This window comes from Psammomys obesus, unplaced genomic scaffold, assembly GCF_907164565.1.
Source record: "Psammomys obesus unplaced genomic scaffold, mPsaObe1.curated_primary_1811, whole genome shotgun sequence".
Lineage (NCBI taxonomy): Eukaryota > Metazoa > Chordata > Mammalia > Rodentia > Muridae > Psammomys > Psammomys obesus.
In genome coordinates, this window is record NW_026596039.1 from 16,917,211 (window position 1) to 16,933,377 (window position 16,167).

The 16,167-nt window shown below is 44.1% G+C and overlaps 1 protein-coding gene across 2 annotated transcripts in view; it reads right to left on the reverse strand.

Annotated features, from left to right (window-relative positions):
• Positions 1-7,823: 7,823 nt before the first annotated feature.
• Etfa (electron transfer flavoprotein subunit alpha) overlaps positions 7,824-16,167 on the reverse strand; it is a 62,544-nt gene continuing 54,200 nt past the window's right edge. For both annotated transcript variants that reach the window (XM_055621864.1, XM_055621863.1), the window contains 2 exons: positions 14,060-14,140; positions 7,824-8,058 (listed from right to left, as the gene is read on the reverse strand). In XM_055621864.1, the coding sequence (XP_055477839.1) occupies positions 8,020-8,058; positions 14,060-14,140 (120 nt within the window). In that variant the 3' untranslated portion in view covers positions 7,824-8,019. The remainder of the gene's footprint in view (positions 8,059-14,059; positions 14,141-16,167) is intronic.

The following is a 16,167-nucleotide window of genomic DNA, read 5'->3' on the forward strand; positions in this document are numbered from 1 at the left end:
TGAAAGCTCTGGCTTTCATGGCTCCCCAGAGTGCTATTGCTGGGGGCCTGTGGAGGGGAGCCAGCACTCCACAGGAGGTCTCCAGGCCAGAGGAGAGGCTCCCTGCCCATTACTTCTTCAGAGAAGCCCACTCTGAGGTCTCACGGGAGACTCCCACAGTGGTGGGGGGAGCTTGTAGCAGTCGCTGCCTGCTGTAGGAGTAAGGTGACAACAGAAAAGGCTATGATTACTTCCTAAGGGGACAGTGCTTTTGAGAGTCTCCCCCTCCTTGTTACAGCCCTGCAAACTAGGCTCTATTTCCCCTGCTTTGCAGGGAGAAAATGCAGGCACAGCATGATGTGATAACCGCCCCACCCCGCCCCAGACAGTTCACTGGGAATATGCAGTGGCAGGATTCAAACACAGGACTGTCAGTGAGGTGCCATGTAGGAAGTGGGGAATCAAACCAGACACTAACAGGAAAGCCCAAACACAGAAATCTGGACTCCACCCTCTTAGTCCTCTGCAGCCTGCTGTGCCCTAAAGGGCTGGCCTCCCTGCTCAGCCTTGCCTTTGGAGCCTTGAGAAGTTTGGGAACATCCTGACATGCTGAACCCAATAGCAAGGACAGCAAGGCTCAGAGCCAGCGGTGTGTGGCAGCCTCCAGCCCTGGCTGGAAGCCACCCAGAGCTCCGAGCTGTAAGGCCTTCTGTGAGAGGCATGCATGGTGTAGTAAGTCCCCTCTCACTCCAGGACCAGCCTGGGCCAGTCAAGAGAGCAAGGTTCTTAGCATTAAAAAGAGACCCTAGAGCTCAGCTCATTTTCCGTGGGAGCTGTCGAGATCCCCAGATGAGAGGTCCAAGCCCACAGTGCCCTGAGCCCTAAAACGACTTGTATAGCTGCTAAACAAAGGCTCCCACAACTCTGGGTATCTGAACTGATAGCTCAGGGCTGGAGTAAAGTCTGCTCATCCCTATCCACCCCATCTCCAGGTGCTGCTGTCCCTTGCAGTGTGCAAGGCCTGGAAGTCTGGATTCCTAGACCTGCTTCTGTCTTGCTTTGTGACTCCAAGAAAACCCTTGAACTCCTCCCTCCCTAAGCACAAAAATAATGAGTCCTGTGTGCCCCACCCCTGAGGGTTGCTGGGATAACTAATGACATAATGGAAGGGAAAGCCCTTTGAGAATGTTTCAAGGGAAACACAAGCCGAAGGCTCCCTTATTAATAATAGATGCCTGGGTGCGTTTCTGCCAGCCAGTGCACGCTCAGCACTTCTGGGGCGGATGCCCAGGAGATGCTCTGTTATTTCATTTGCTGCCACTGATAGTTCAGGGTAAGGAGGGAGGATGGTAGGACCGATGGGTACCTTGCCCTAGCTCTAACAGCCAGCTCCTGATCTCTTGCTGCCGGCACATCCTCATTTGTTCCGTTGTAAACAACATCTCAGAATCACCCAGTTTCAGGAGGTACTTGCCTTTTCCTTCTCCAATCCTGGCTCTAAACCTACCCCTCACACATTGAGGAAATCACAATGTTTTTCTTTTCTTGTAACCTTTTCTTTTCTTGGCTCTGGTGCTCCAAAGTTTGGTTTTGTCTCCTGATGCATAGTTAATTTAATTATCCAAAGAAAATGATAGAATGCTTGCTACTAATTTATTACCAGCTACCAAGGACATGGTACTGACATAATTTCATACAGAGCTTCAGGCTGCAGCTTAGGGGAGCAGGCTGCCGACTCACCCTGAACAGCCAAATGAAATTGACTACCCAGGAGGTCAGCCAGGACATTAGCCAACGTGATGAGTGTGGCAGAACCCTGTGCCTGCGATTTACGGCACACCTTTCACCCCACACTCCGGGAGCCTCCCCAACATCAATTAGGCCTCATAACTAGAAGACTCACCTCACCTACTCTGCTTAAAGAAGAGGCATGGGCTGTGGGTCCTGGCTGGAGCAGTGCCACAGGAGAAAGCAGACTGGAGCCAAGCTGCAGCACAACACGCCCTGCTTCCTGAGCACAGCACAGAGAAACAGCAGCCTACAAGAGGCCTCAGCAATGAGTGCCAGCTTGTTGTTGGGAGCCTCTCTGCTTGGACCTTCAGCTTTGGAGGTAACCCCTTTTCTTTAAGCCATGCCCTCTAAATCTGGCTAGTTGCCACATCTTTCCAGCTGGGTCTCAGGGCAAGGTCCTTGGTTGTTTAAAGTTGCTACTAGTCCTGAGTACCCAGGCAGGCTGTAAGCCCTGTCAGCTTTGTCGTCTCATCTGTAATACAGGGATTCATGAGACTTTAATGAGACCATACATCCAAGATTCTCAGCTCAGCATCTTGGCATTCAAAGCCCTCAAAAAGTTATTGTCTTTACCCATATAGTATGAGACCTGACTACACATACACAGGTTAAATCATAAAGAGTACCCAGTTCAAGTCGCCAGCTTGCAGATGAGGAAAATGAAGTCTAAAGGGGGACAGAAACCAAGCATAGTGGGTCATATTGGTCATCCTGGTACTCATCCTGAGGCAGAGGATAGCCATGCTATACAGGGAGTTCCAGACCAGCTTGGGCTACAGAGTGAGACAGTGTCTCAAATAATGAATAATAATAATAATTATTATTATAATTATTAAAATAAGATAAAAATGAATAGGTACCTTTCAACTAGGATCTAGCTTAGCTGTCTAGGTGATCAGCCTAAATGTCCCCTGGTGGCCCAACACAGGGGCAACAGCAGAAACTTCTAGAGAACTCAGAGGGAATCAGCACCTTCCCTGACCGCCTGGCTCATGTGACAGGTTGTGGGAGGTAATGAAGGTGATGGCCAGCAGGCCGAACCTCCCAGGGCGTCCATCCTAAGCCCCATTGCCACCTCTGCCTCCTGCTACTAATGACAGGCTTGCAGCTCTGAAGCCATGCCCACGGAGGAGAGTCCTAGAAAAGCTGGGGGCCACCAGAGGAGCTGGGGTGTGGAAAGGCCATGCACTTCCAGCCAGAGTCCAGTGAAGGCCCCTTGTGTTCCTGCCCACGTCTCTGGCCATTACGCCTCTTCCCCATGCAGAAGGCAGCAGTAGTGAGACTACTATATCTGCAATCAGCCAGTGTGTATTCAATTCTTAGGAAGCCATATTTTCCAAAACTGCTGGTTTGCGTTCCATATTCCCACTTGCTTTGTGACCTGGGGCAAATTCCTGTGCATCTGATTTCCTGGATCGCTCTCCTATCCACCAGCAGGGTGATGTGCGCCAGCGTCTCAAAAGCCAAGGTTATCAGCAAGTCTTCTTCACTCGGGCTCCAGAGTCCCCCAAATCTAGGGTTACATGAAATGCTGACGGTATATCCCCTTATATGCTCTTTACAGGATTATCAGCAAGCCTCCAGCTAACTATATCCATCTGGCACAATCAATAGGGTTCTCTGGGTTTCCCACTCTCTCCAGCTCACTTTTATGTCCACCAAAACAAAACCCCCAGTCAGAGGCAGCATGAAACGTAGCCATGCTGAGCATTCCTTTCAGAATGAGAACATAAGGTGCATTTACGGCTGGGGTTTCCAGCCCTCCAGCCGGCGCAGACACACCCAGGCTCTGGCGGCAACCCGGCTCCCCTGCTATCCTGGGAGGAAAAGCTTGCTCTCCACCAGCCTCACCCACAGCACTGGACCCATTTACACAGTCTCTGGGGACCCATTTTGTAGCCAAAGAGTTTCCAGCTAAACCCATTCAGGGCATGAAGCCAGAGGACTCCTGTAACCACCTCCAAATGGCTTTCATCTTTTCTTCCCTCCAGCATTGTGAATACACCACCAGGCCTGGCTAGTCCTCTAGGTAGGTCATGGGCTGCCCACAAAACCCAGTGGCTCTCCATTACCAAGGACGTGCTCAGGTGCAGGGCCTCATGTCATGCAACGCTATAGTACACTCGATAGGCTGTGGTTTGTCTTGTATATGTGTGTGGAATCCATATGTGTTTGAGTGGAGTGTATGTGTGTACATGTGCTACCCAAAGCTGAAATCTGGGAGTTGCAGAGGCAAGGTCTCTCACTATACTCAATTCTAGCTAGTTTAGCTAGCTAGGTAGCTAGTTCTAAGTTCCAGCCTCTTATAGGTGGCTAGCACACCTGTCAGCCTTTTACATGACATGCTCTAGGGATCCAAACTCTGGTTGCCATGCTTGTGCAGGAGGCATTTTATCGGATAAAGCATGGTCTCAGCCCAATATGCTGACACACTTAATTACAGTACATTCAAACAGTAGCCACCAACTAGCAGAAAGGATTTTTAAAGTATTCAACAAAACTACCCGCTTTGTTTCTAAGACAAAAGCTATGGAGCGGCAGACTGACCTCCTTGTTCATTCACTTGGGCATCTATCTGCTCAACTGGCCTAGAAAACAAAGGGTGCAGACAGCAACGTTTTAGTATAAAATGCAGAAGGATGACTTAGTATCAGCACATCTCTATCGGCCAGCTGTCCCTCAAGGGTGCTTTCATGGGTACCCTCATGGGAAGCAACATTTGAGAAACACTGGTTTAGGAGGGAAAAGGCCTTCTACACTTGTCAATGACCCCTACAAACTGGTTTCCCTTAACCCACACTTCCCAAACTCCATGTTTCCGCCCCTTCCTGCCTTAACTATCCACAAGAACTCTGAGCTCAGTTTCCTCTTCCACCCTCCAGCCCCTGAAGAATGACCAGGTCTGGTCCACAAGAGGATATTCATTGACAATGCCAAGTGTTTGACCTCCTCTCATCTTTTCTGGTAAAAATTCATGAAGGCAGGGACCATGCCTTCAACAGCCTGTGGCCTCAGAGGCTAGCTTACTGCTCTGACAAGCAAAGCTCTTTAAGCTGTAGCTCCTACACATGACAACTTCTGAGCCATCAAACACTGCAAAACTGTTCCCTGCAGCATTGCTGAGCACACAGGACATACGCTGGGAGCACTGTCACCACTGTGCCTCAGGCTGTGTGAGGGAAGGGGCTGGCCTGCAAAGGAAAACGGGCTGCCAAACTCCCAGAAGCCACAGGGGCTAACCGGATTCCAGACAAGCAGACGGAAAGGGGATGCACACACAAGCACCTTTCCCAGAGGCCTAGAGCCAGAGCAGAGCAAAAGGAACTGTTATTCAGATTCAAGTGAAGATAAACGGGGTACCTCAAACCATGCCTTTTGGATTAAGTTTTCACTTTAAGCCATCTTCTACAGCTTTTTGTATGTGCTCATATGTGTGTACAGATGTGTGTGCATGTGGAAGCAAGAAACTGACATTGGTTGTCTTCCTCTCATTCCCCTTCCACTTTATTTTCTGAGGCAGAGTCTCTTGTAGCTCGTCAATTTAGTTAAACTAGCCAGCAAGCCCCACAGATGCAACTCTGTCACCTCCCCAGTAGTGGCATGATCTTTTACAAGGCACTGCAGACTCAGGTCCTTTGCGGCACTTCACCACCTAGACCACCTTCCCAGCCCAAACGACTTTCAGAAGTCATTCCAAGTTGCCACCCAAAGGGACGTTTCAGTTCCACGAACTTCTGCAGGCAGTACCCCAGAAAACTGCCTCTTTTCTACAATGCCTCACTGGGTGACAGGAATCACTTAGTGCTCTTTGTCTGAGGCTGATTACTGTGGAGCCTTGGTCTCCCCATCCCTTGAGTTGAGGGAGAATCAGATTTCTGGTGACGTCACCATTCTGAAGCCAGACTGCCCAGTTTCAAATCCTGGCTCTGGTTAATTATCTGCATTTGGAGAAGTTATAGAACCTTGTAGAGGTGATAATTATTGCTATAATTACCAACCAAAGCAGAATATAATTTACGGACCATTATGGAGACTGGAGGGATATGCCAGTACTACGTAGGACTACAGAACACCTACCTATATGACAGCGGTCCTGTAAGACTGCAGCGCTGCTGCCAATTTCCGATGGTGGGGTAGTACCATGGCACAACGCGTCAACCACACATCTGTGGGACAGGTACACGGGCGGACTGTGCTGCTGCTTGCATGAACACATACACACACTATGAACACTAACTAGGTGTAGAGTTGGCTGGGCCATCTACATTAGTACACTCAATGGCATCTGGAGATGAAAAAACGACATTTCTTAGAACTTAGCAGCCTGCTAAGTGGCCTGACTGTGCTAAATGCAATGATGACAACAAGCTGCACCAAGTAAATGCTGGTTCAGGGGCTGAGACGGGGCCACTATGACAGGAGGAATGATAGGAGGAATCAAGTGGGAGAAAGGATCATCAGTTCAGCTCAGGAGAAAGGCATTACCTGGGGTGCTCCTCTCTGATTAGCATTTCTCAGTGGGGTGCCCCTACAGCCATCACATCTGCCATTGCTGCTGCCCCTGCAGCAGGGATGGGAGGTAAATGAAGACCTTAAAAAGCACCTCAAAGACAGAAGGATACAGTAATCACTTTGATGAGGTGACTGAAGCCATGTATGCCCAGACAATTCAAGATATGGTTTCCTCTCCTCTGTGTCCCAGTTTCAACTGGGGCAGGGCACAGCCAGATGACCCCACAGCTCGGGCATTCTAGGATCCCATAGCACTAATGTGTCCATGACTTGTGAAGAGCTGTCACTTTACTGCTGTCCTCTCACTACAGGGCTGAAATGCCACAACTTTCAAAAGGGCTTTGCAGCAAGCGCCCCTGAGTCAAAGCAGGCTCAATTAGGCAGCAGCAGAAGCACATGGGGTCTAGGGGTCCCACTGCACCTTGCTTCCTTCCGGTGCTGCATGCTCACCCCAGGGTGCCACCTCAGCTTTCCAAGATGAAGATGTGTTTCCAGTTGGCAGTGGTAGTTCTTCTCCTCCTTTTTTTTTTTTTTTTTTTTTTCGAAACAGGACTTTTTGTGTAGTCCTGGCTGTCCTGGAACTGGCTCCATAAACGAGGCTGGCCTTAAACTCAGAGATCGGCCTGCCTCTGCCTCCTGGGTCCTGAGATTAAAGGTGTGCACCACTGAACCTAGCTGTTGGCAATTCTTTTTATTCTACTTTTCAGATGACTCATGTGGCTCCAGAGACCTGGCCATGGCCTCACCCCGTCTCACACCTACACTCAGCCTAACTTGTACCAGGAGACCCTAGGGCAAAGAGTGCAAGAGATGATCACATGTGTGGATGATTGGAGCCTGGTTGCTTTTCTCCACACAGAGGACACTACCGGGAGAGTAAAGGAAAGGGCAAAGCATTTTCTGAGCAGAATTCTAGACATCTATAGTAGTATCAAACTGAGTTGTCCCTCCTTCTCCAACTCCATCCTTTGCAGACACAAAGTTCTATAAACTGACAAACCCCTAAAATGGACAACTAAAATTTAAGTTAAACCAACCAAACACTTTCACCATGGTCAGGCTTAAGCCAAGTTTACTTTATCACATTAGCTGTTTTTCTGAAGAGCAGTGTGTTCCTGGAACATTCACACTTGGTGGTCAAGCTTCTGTAGCTCTGAATTTGGCAATCCAGCCCCTATCTTTTGAGATATGCCATTCAACAATTATACTAGCATAGCTAGGCTATGAGGGTTTTCATGGTTACAATCTTGCCTAAAACAAAGAACACCCATGAATAAGACAAGTGAAGAAATAAGTGGTGATGATGATGATGGTGATGATTTGAGACAGGGTCTTACTAAGCAGCCATGTTTGTCCAGGAACTTGCTATGTAAACGAGGCTTACTTTGGGTTCACAAAGATCCTTTTGCCTCCAGGGTGCTGGAATTAGAGGTGAATGCCACCACTCCTGGCTAAAGTAGATTTTATTTTATTTTTTCAATTTTTTCTTTATTTAAGGTACTAGACATGTTTCTGATAGTAATTTTAAAGGATGACAAAACTTCATTATATATTTTATTACAGAATTAGAAAATGTCAAAAAATATTGTTTGGAACCACAAAAAAATCAAAAAGGATATAATAATTGATTCATCAAAAGGCATTCTGGCTGCTGTTAGCATATTTGCTTTCCTTAGATTATAAATTTTTATGATTTCAGCTGAATACTTTTGATAGTTTCCTTAAGATATGATTGACTTATTTTTTCTTCAGTATTTCTGTCATTTCAGGAACCACCTACAAAATAAACACAAAAACCAAAACAGTAATTAAGAACATTGAACCCTCCCTGAAACAGGGCCATTAGCTCTCAGGAAGCCACAGAGGCTAAAATCATGGCAGATCTCTGATCAGCAACAAGTGCCACCCAGGCGCAGGCATGCCCTGCTCACTTAGTCCTCCCCCCCCTCCCCCCCGAGATGGCAAACCTTCTGTGCGGAGGGCTCACGAGGAACACGGGCTGACAGAGCCCGTCACAGGTTGCCTAGAGCCAACTCCTGCCCAGATGCCTTTTGGCATAACCACAAATGTTTAGGAGGCGCAGTTCTTTCCAGGGCTGGATCGGCAGCATCTTCCTACCTCTGTATTTCCCCAGCAGCCCCCCTTCTCTACAGTGCACCTCACTTTCCTTCAAGCCCCACACCAGTGTGACTACTCAGGACCACCAACCTCCTTTAGCACTTGCTTTTTCATTCTTGCATTACACATTTCACAAACATTTTGTTGGCTTTCTCACCATGTTACTGTCACATGGTATATTCATATGAACCGAATATTTAGTATCATCACTTTTCATGAATATGAAGATTTTGTGCCAGCAGACAAAAGAAACCACAGCAAATGCAAATGACTGAGCTAACGCCCATTCTAAAACACAACTAACTGTAACCCTTAGTCCTGTGAGGTTAGTGACTGACTGCGTGGACAGCAGAGGAGAGCAGAGTGGACTGTGGGTGCCACACAGACACTCTGAACACTAGCTGGGCTGCTTGTGTAAAATATCAATTACCCTGTCTTGCAAAGGGCTGTGGGCTGCCCTAGCTCACAAAGATCTCTGTTGACCGTCGCACTGATGAGTGCAACCTCTCAATTATTTAAGAGAGCTACATTTCCACCAGGTGGAAATAATGGGTTCCTACAAAATTTATTAAGGAAATTGTCGACATGTTGTTTCTTCCGAATGTCACTTTGTCTCCAACCTATTAAAAGGCCTGTGCTTACCATGGAGCCAGCAGGCACTTGCTCCGGGCAGCACTAGGTGCTGGCGCCACCTCCCCTGGCTTTCCTCAGTGGAGGAACCATGAGCTCATGCCAGTCACACGGTTGACATGCTCCCAGAACCTCATGTGGGATCAGCGTGTTGCACGAAAAATACGCTTTAGCACAACATCTTTCCCCAGAAGGTCAAACATTTTGAACAATTAAATAAACAAACAAACAAACAAATAAATAAATAAGCAAGCATCCCATAGAATGTCCCCTCATTGCACTCCCCACAACAGAGACAAGGGGACTTTCTCTTGCCATTGTTTATTAGTCTTAAAAAAAATTAAACCAACAACAGACTTTACACGGATTCTATATAATCCTTTAGCAAAAAATACTAAGTATAAAGGCTGAAAGACCTGGATTCTTATTTTTATTGTCCTTTAGATATTGCATAGGTAACCAGCCCTACACAGGAAGAATAAATCAGAGAAGATTGAATTTAAAAAGAAGGCTGTCTACTGCTATAAACATATGATGCGCACATTCCCGTTTGAGTTGGGGGAGTAGAGAAGTGTCTGCATAAGTGGTTTCTCTTCAGCAGGACTAAGTGATGGCTGCGCAGCTCTGTGGACATGCTAAAAGTCAACAAACTATACACTGAGTTTGTTGGAACAATTCTGTTACTAGAGACATATTCTAAATGTGGTCATCTTATACCAGAATGTGGGAGAATGAAAGAAACAGCATTGTCTGCTCCAGATTCAGGGATCTTTAAGAAAGAAGAGACCAGTGTAGCCTAGGAAGATTCAGAACATCATACTAGAGGAGAAAAGAAATGTGGGGAAGAGAGAGAGCAACAGAGATAAATACTACAGGTTCAAGAGGTAACAATATAATGGCTGTGGTGGGAAGACAGGTGGCATAACAAATCCAACCCATGGGAACACCTATGGTCTCTTCAGTAGATAGTGTGGAGCAAATGATATCCACAGGAAAAGAATGAAGGTGGGTCCCTATTGTACACCATATAAAAAAATGTACCCAAAACATGAAGTTGTTAGAAGAAAACCTAAGAGTGAATCTTCATTACTTGAGGTTGCCCATCGACTCTCAGATACAGCAATAAAAGCACAAACAATGAAAGGAAACAACAAGCAGACTGGACTTCAGCAAAAGTATCTGTATATCTGATAGTATCAAAAAAGTTAAAATAAAGTCAGGCATGATGATGGCACCTTTTATCCCAGCATTTGGGAGCAGAGACAGGGGCAGAGCTATTGAGTTCAAGCCCAGCTTGGTCTACATAGTGAGTTCCAGACCAGCCAAAACTACAAAGTGAGACCCTGTCTCAAAAAAACACACAAAGCAATAATAAAACTATACTCAATGGAAAGAAATATTTAGAAACCATGTATTTGATAAGGGCTTTGTATTGAGAACACACAAAGAATTCTTACAAGCCAACAAAAAGATAAACAACCTAACCAAAGACTTTGGATGTGGCTTAGTATCTAAGTAAGAGCACTTGCCACCTCTAGCATGAAAGAAAAGAGAGAGAGAAAGAGGGAAGAGAGAGAGAAGGAAGGAAGGAAGGAAGGAAGGAAGGAAGGAAGGAAGGAAGGAAGGAAGGAAGGAAGAAGGGAGGGAGGAAAGGAAGGAAGGAAGGAAGGAAGGAAGGAAGGAAAGAAAGGATTTGGGTAGAAATGTTCAGTAAGCATCATGTACTTGAATGTCCTCAACAACATTAGTTCTGGTAAAATATAAATTAAAACTATAACTGAGGTACCACTTCATCCCTAGGATGGCACTAATTAAAGAACAGAAAATAACAAGTGTTGGTGAGGCTGTGGAAAAAGCTTATACACTGCCAGCAGGAACGTGAAATGGTGTCATCTTTGTGAAAGCAGTCTAGAAGGTCTTAAAAAAGCTAAGATGGAATGACTGTATGACCAGGCCATTTTGTTCTGTGTCCATGCAAAGAAAATGAAGGTAGGGATTTGAACATATACTGAAGCCCAATGATTACTACACTGTATTAGGAAAGTTTTCTTTAGTATAAATAACACTTGATATATGTGTTAGGTATATGTAACACTTCTTGTTACATAGGTAACAAAAGATTAAAAAAACAAATAAACAAACAAACACAAAAAAACCCAGACAAGACAAGACGATTTAACTGAAATTTAAAATGTTTCTACTCTCATGAAAGTGAAAAAGCAACTCAGAATGAGAGACCACACTGGAAACTTCTCCTGATAAGGACCTTACTTCTAGCACAAACAACACTTACAACTCAAGAGCAAACGGGAAACAAAATTTTAAAACACTAGAGTCATTTCTACAGAGAGAATATGTAAATGGCCAATAAACACAAAAACAACAGTCAACATCATCAGCTGTCAGGAAAACACAAATCAAAACTGTAAGATGCCACTTCATATCCACAAGGACCTGTCTAACCAGAAAGACAAACAGTTAACATGCGCTAGTGAGTTGTCTAGAAGACTCGGAGCCACATGTCCTTCTAGTGGGAATGTAAACTGTACAGCTGTGATGAAAGCAGACTGACACAGACTCCTACAGCAATTCCACACGGAGAAAAGAACTCCAAAGAAATAAACATTATTGTCTGTACAGAAATTTACACACTGGTGCTCATAGCATCATTATTCACAATAACAAAAAAGCAGACACAACTGCGTGGACAAACAAATGTAGCCCTGAAATCTGCTATGGCACTATGGCACAGCTGAAACAAGAACTGTAAGCTCAGGGAAAGCAGCCAAAAAGATCACAATATTAGTGACTCCAGCTATACAAAGAGGCCAGGATGGGCACATCTGTGGACTGTAAGTAGAGCTGGGGTTGTATAGCACAGAAATTGTGGGCACAGGGCTTCTCTGCAGTGGGATGGAACTATAACTGACATTAGATTCACTGTACAGCAGCATGGACAGACGAACAAGCAACGGATTATGTACTTTATCTACATTTATTTGTAAGTATGAGGACGCATGCCTGTGCGTGATTACGTGTGCAGAGATCAGAGACAACCTTGTGGGCAGGAGTGTGCTCTCTCATTCCACCAGAGTCCCAGAGACCTGGGCGTCAGTTAAAGTGCCTTTACCTGTTGAGCCACCTTGCTGGCCTTAATTGTACATTTTAAAGATATACTAAGAACTGTTTGAGTTGTGCATCTGTGTGGGGTCTGTGCATGTGAATGCAGGTGCCCACAGAGGCCAGACGACAGCGCTGGAGCCCTTGGAACTGGAGTTCCGAGGGGTTGTAAGCTCCCTGCTGTGAATGTTGGGAAGCAGGCTCAGGGCCTCCCCAGAAGCACTATGTGTTGAGCCATCTCTTCAGCCCTGAATGCTACATTTTTAAAGGGCATGATAATTTCATATCAATAAAACCATTATGTTAAAAAAGTCAGGTGATATTTAATGTCCTGTCATTGTAATACCTTTTATAATATTTACCAATTACTTTGAACACCTACTTATATATCTGAACAGGAGAAAATACAAAAAGGTAGGCTGTATTATTTACAAATTTATTACAAATTGCAGTAGATGCACTGTAATGAAATTTTCATTAGCATCTTTAAGTAGGCAGTGTAATATATATAGTACTCATGATGAAGGTAACATCCAGCAAGACTAATCTGGCCAAGATAATTTAACTATTATGAAGACAGAACAGAATTTGAATTAGAGCTCTTGGAACCATAGTAATTCCATTCTGTGTTCTATTTCAAAACTTCTGAAGTGTGAAGCTGCCTAGAGAAAATAAAAATGTTCTCTTTTATGAGGGTGGGTATGTAGCTCAGTGGTAGAACACTTGTCTAGCACTTCTAAGACCCTGACTTAACCTATAGCTACACACACACACACACACACACACACACACACACACACCCCAGCACACCTTCCATCTCATTCACTAAACTCCCCTAACAATTACACACCTAGGTCAGCTCACCTACATGGACTCTAAATTCTTGACATAGAACCTCAGCAACACTGAAGTAGGGTTATAATCTTCCCAAGACAAGACCTAGACCCTTTAGAGGGTCCCCTGAGTGGAAGGATGGATTGTGCTGAACGAGAGCAGCCTCCTAGTTTTTCCATGCAGTCTGAGCTAACAGTGTTGAAGGGTCTCCATCCATTCCTCACTGCCCTGAGTCAGGCCTCTTGCTGGGAACTGCCCTGCCTCTAGTCTCAGGCTGCAACCCCTCCTAAGTGGCTCACACTCCCTCAATGTAGTTCCATGTTGTGGATTCCTTATTCTAAGAAACCCATTTCTCCTAGGGCTGAGTGTCAACTTCCCTATGTGTGATTCTGCACAGACAGACCAGGGCGACAAGAGGAGGCTAGGCCAAGCATGAGCTATATACCTATACGTGTGGCCAAGTACATTTCAGGTAATAATTTGCTAAATAAGTTCTATGACAAAAGCAGTCTTTCTCATCAGGAAGGCAAACACACAGGAAGTGGTAGGGTAAGAACGTTCACAAATGAAGTGTTTAAAATGGGGGGGGGGAACCCATATTTTCCTTAAACCTGTCACATGAGAAAGACTTAACTTTCAAACCCAGTAAATAGAACATTCTTGTTGGGCCAGCTAAACTAGACTTGAGTGCCAACTCTTCCCCTGAAAAGGCTTCATGTCCTCAGCAATCCCTGAATGAGGAGCTTGATGTTCATTTCTTTAGTTTAATTGCCAAATGTGGTTCTAGGTTCTACCTACAGTATGACATGAAACTATGGTGATTTAGTATGTAATATATAAAGAGCCCTGTGGATATTTTACAATCTGGCTTCTTTGAAAGAAAAAAACTATGTTGTATAGTAACATCACAAAGTTTAAGTTAGGGAGGCTACATTTTAAGTAGGACAAAAATATGCAATATATTAACAGCATGTATACAGACGCCCAATACACATTTTTGTCTACTCATTCATCCTTGACAAAGCCCACTGGATGACAATGTTGGTAATAGCAATCCCTCTTAAGATCAACTTACCTTAAATAAATCTGCAACTATTCCATAATCTGCCACTTGGAAAATTGGAGCTTCTGGGTCTTTGTTAATAGCCACAATTGTCTGTGAAATGAAAACACAGAGTTTGACTTTCATCAAGAAAATATACACACTATTTGGTGGCTCCATTTTAACCTCCCTCTTACAATACACTAATATTCTTTAAATATCCATCAAGACTAATTTGGAGCTTCTATGCCAAAATTATATACGTATTAGAAGGTTTTGGATTGTATTGTAGTAAAATATCTACCACTTAGCCCATCTCAGAGTAAAGAGTTTAAAATTACTATCTTGTTGAAATTCTTTCTTGACTTAAGGGGGAAAAAAGGTTGATTTTAGATAAAACAGTAACAAATCTCTATCCCAAATCATAGTGTTTGTCAACGTTTGTTTCCTATATATTCTATTCTATTTATTATTCTAAAATCATCCTGGGTCTGTTCTGAGTATATAAAAGCTAATTATCTTGCCAACTTGCTAATAAAGAAGAACTTTAAAAAATGTAAAAGTCCTTATATGTGCATCAAATACATGTACTAAAACGAAAAAGTCACTGGGTTTCTTGTACAAACCACCAAAGATTAGCCTTACCACCTACAGATACATTCTTAAATATGAAAGCTTGTGGTGGTTACTCACAGGAGGCAGGGGAAATGGTTTGGTATTCCCATAGTTGTTTTGAACTGAACACCATTGCAAATAAGTAAAGTTGTGACTCAAATGTAGTATCATTTTAACAGATAGTAGATTATAAAAATTCAGATCTCTAGAGGTAAGGTCAAATTTCTAACTACCTGTCATTGTATCTTGCTGAAACGCACTGGTGTTATTTTGATGCAGTCTGACCTAAAATAAAGGCTTCAGAACATGTGTAATTCCCCTAGTAGGCCTCCTGACCGGGACGGTAGAACATGCCAGAATAACTGAGATTGGAGCTCAGAGAGGCCTTGATGATGGCCACCCCAGAGACAACACACGCTTTTCGCATGTGAGTCTCAAATCCAAACTTGCGAGGACAAGCACACAGCCTCACAGACCCGTTTTCACTGAGGTGCTTCTCTTCTGGGAATGTTTGCCCTGATTCACAGGTAGAAACAGAGATTTATCTGATGATGGCTATCAGTTCTCCTGGAGGTCACCTAGTCACATATTTAACACCTTAATCATCTGACAGCTTTTTCATCCCACTACATAAAAGTTAGCTTAAAAGAAAGTGCATATAACAATGATATTAAAAAGAGAGTGGATGGGTATGCTTTTCTAGATTACTGAAAGTAGTCTTAAATTATCAACTGTATTGCTATGATAAAGTATTGTTTGCTCTCAATAGCTCCTTGTAAATTCAACCTTTTCCTCCTTCTGTTTTAAATGGACACACTGTATTCAACTACACTACTGAACTATCACTATGCACATAGCTCAGTATATCAACTAATTTGCTACAATAATCAAATCTCACATTCAATTATACTACATGCTAATTAAAACTGCAGCTCACAGACAATGCAAATTATCAGATTTAAGGCATTCTAATATCCCATTTTAGAATTTAATCAAAATTACCAATAGAAATCATTGGATCCCTACATAAGAAAGATATAATGGTAGTTGATTATTTTTTTCTTTGAGTCACGATCTATAGACCAGTCTTGCTTTGACATGATGATTTTCCTGGCTTGGTTTCCTGGTTTTCTGGTGGTGGGATCAAAGATATGTGCCATCACATCTGATGGATTTTATTCCTTTAATCATTTAATTACATTATCTGTTGACTGGGTGAAGAGATGTCACCACTATTTATTCTCATAGATTATTCCTCAGCTCTGGTCTCCGTATTTGAGCTGTTCCTAGCTTGCTTAGACATACACTATCAAGTCTGTTTTTTTGTTTCCTTCAGCAACTAGTCCTGTTGCCAGGTGAGGGGAATTTTCACCAGAGTCTTTGTGGCACACATAATCCTTTATTTTGGAGAAGCAGTGTTCTAGACACATGTGAATTAGTCTAGATAAAAATGTATTAAAGCTTCTGGTACTGGAAAGGGTGTGTGTGTGTGTGTGTGTGTGTGTGTGTGTGTGTGTGTGTGTGTG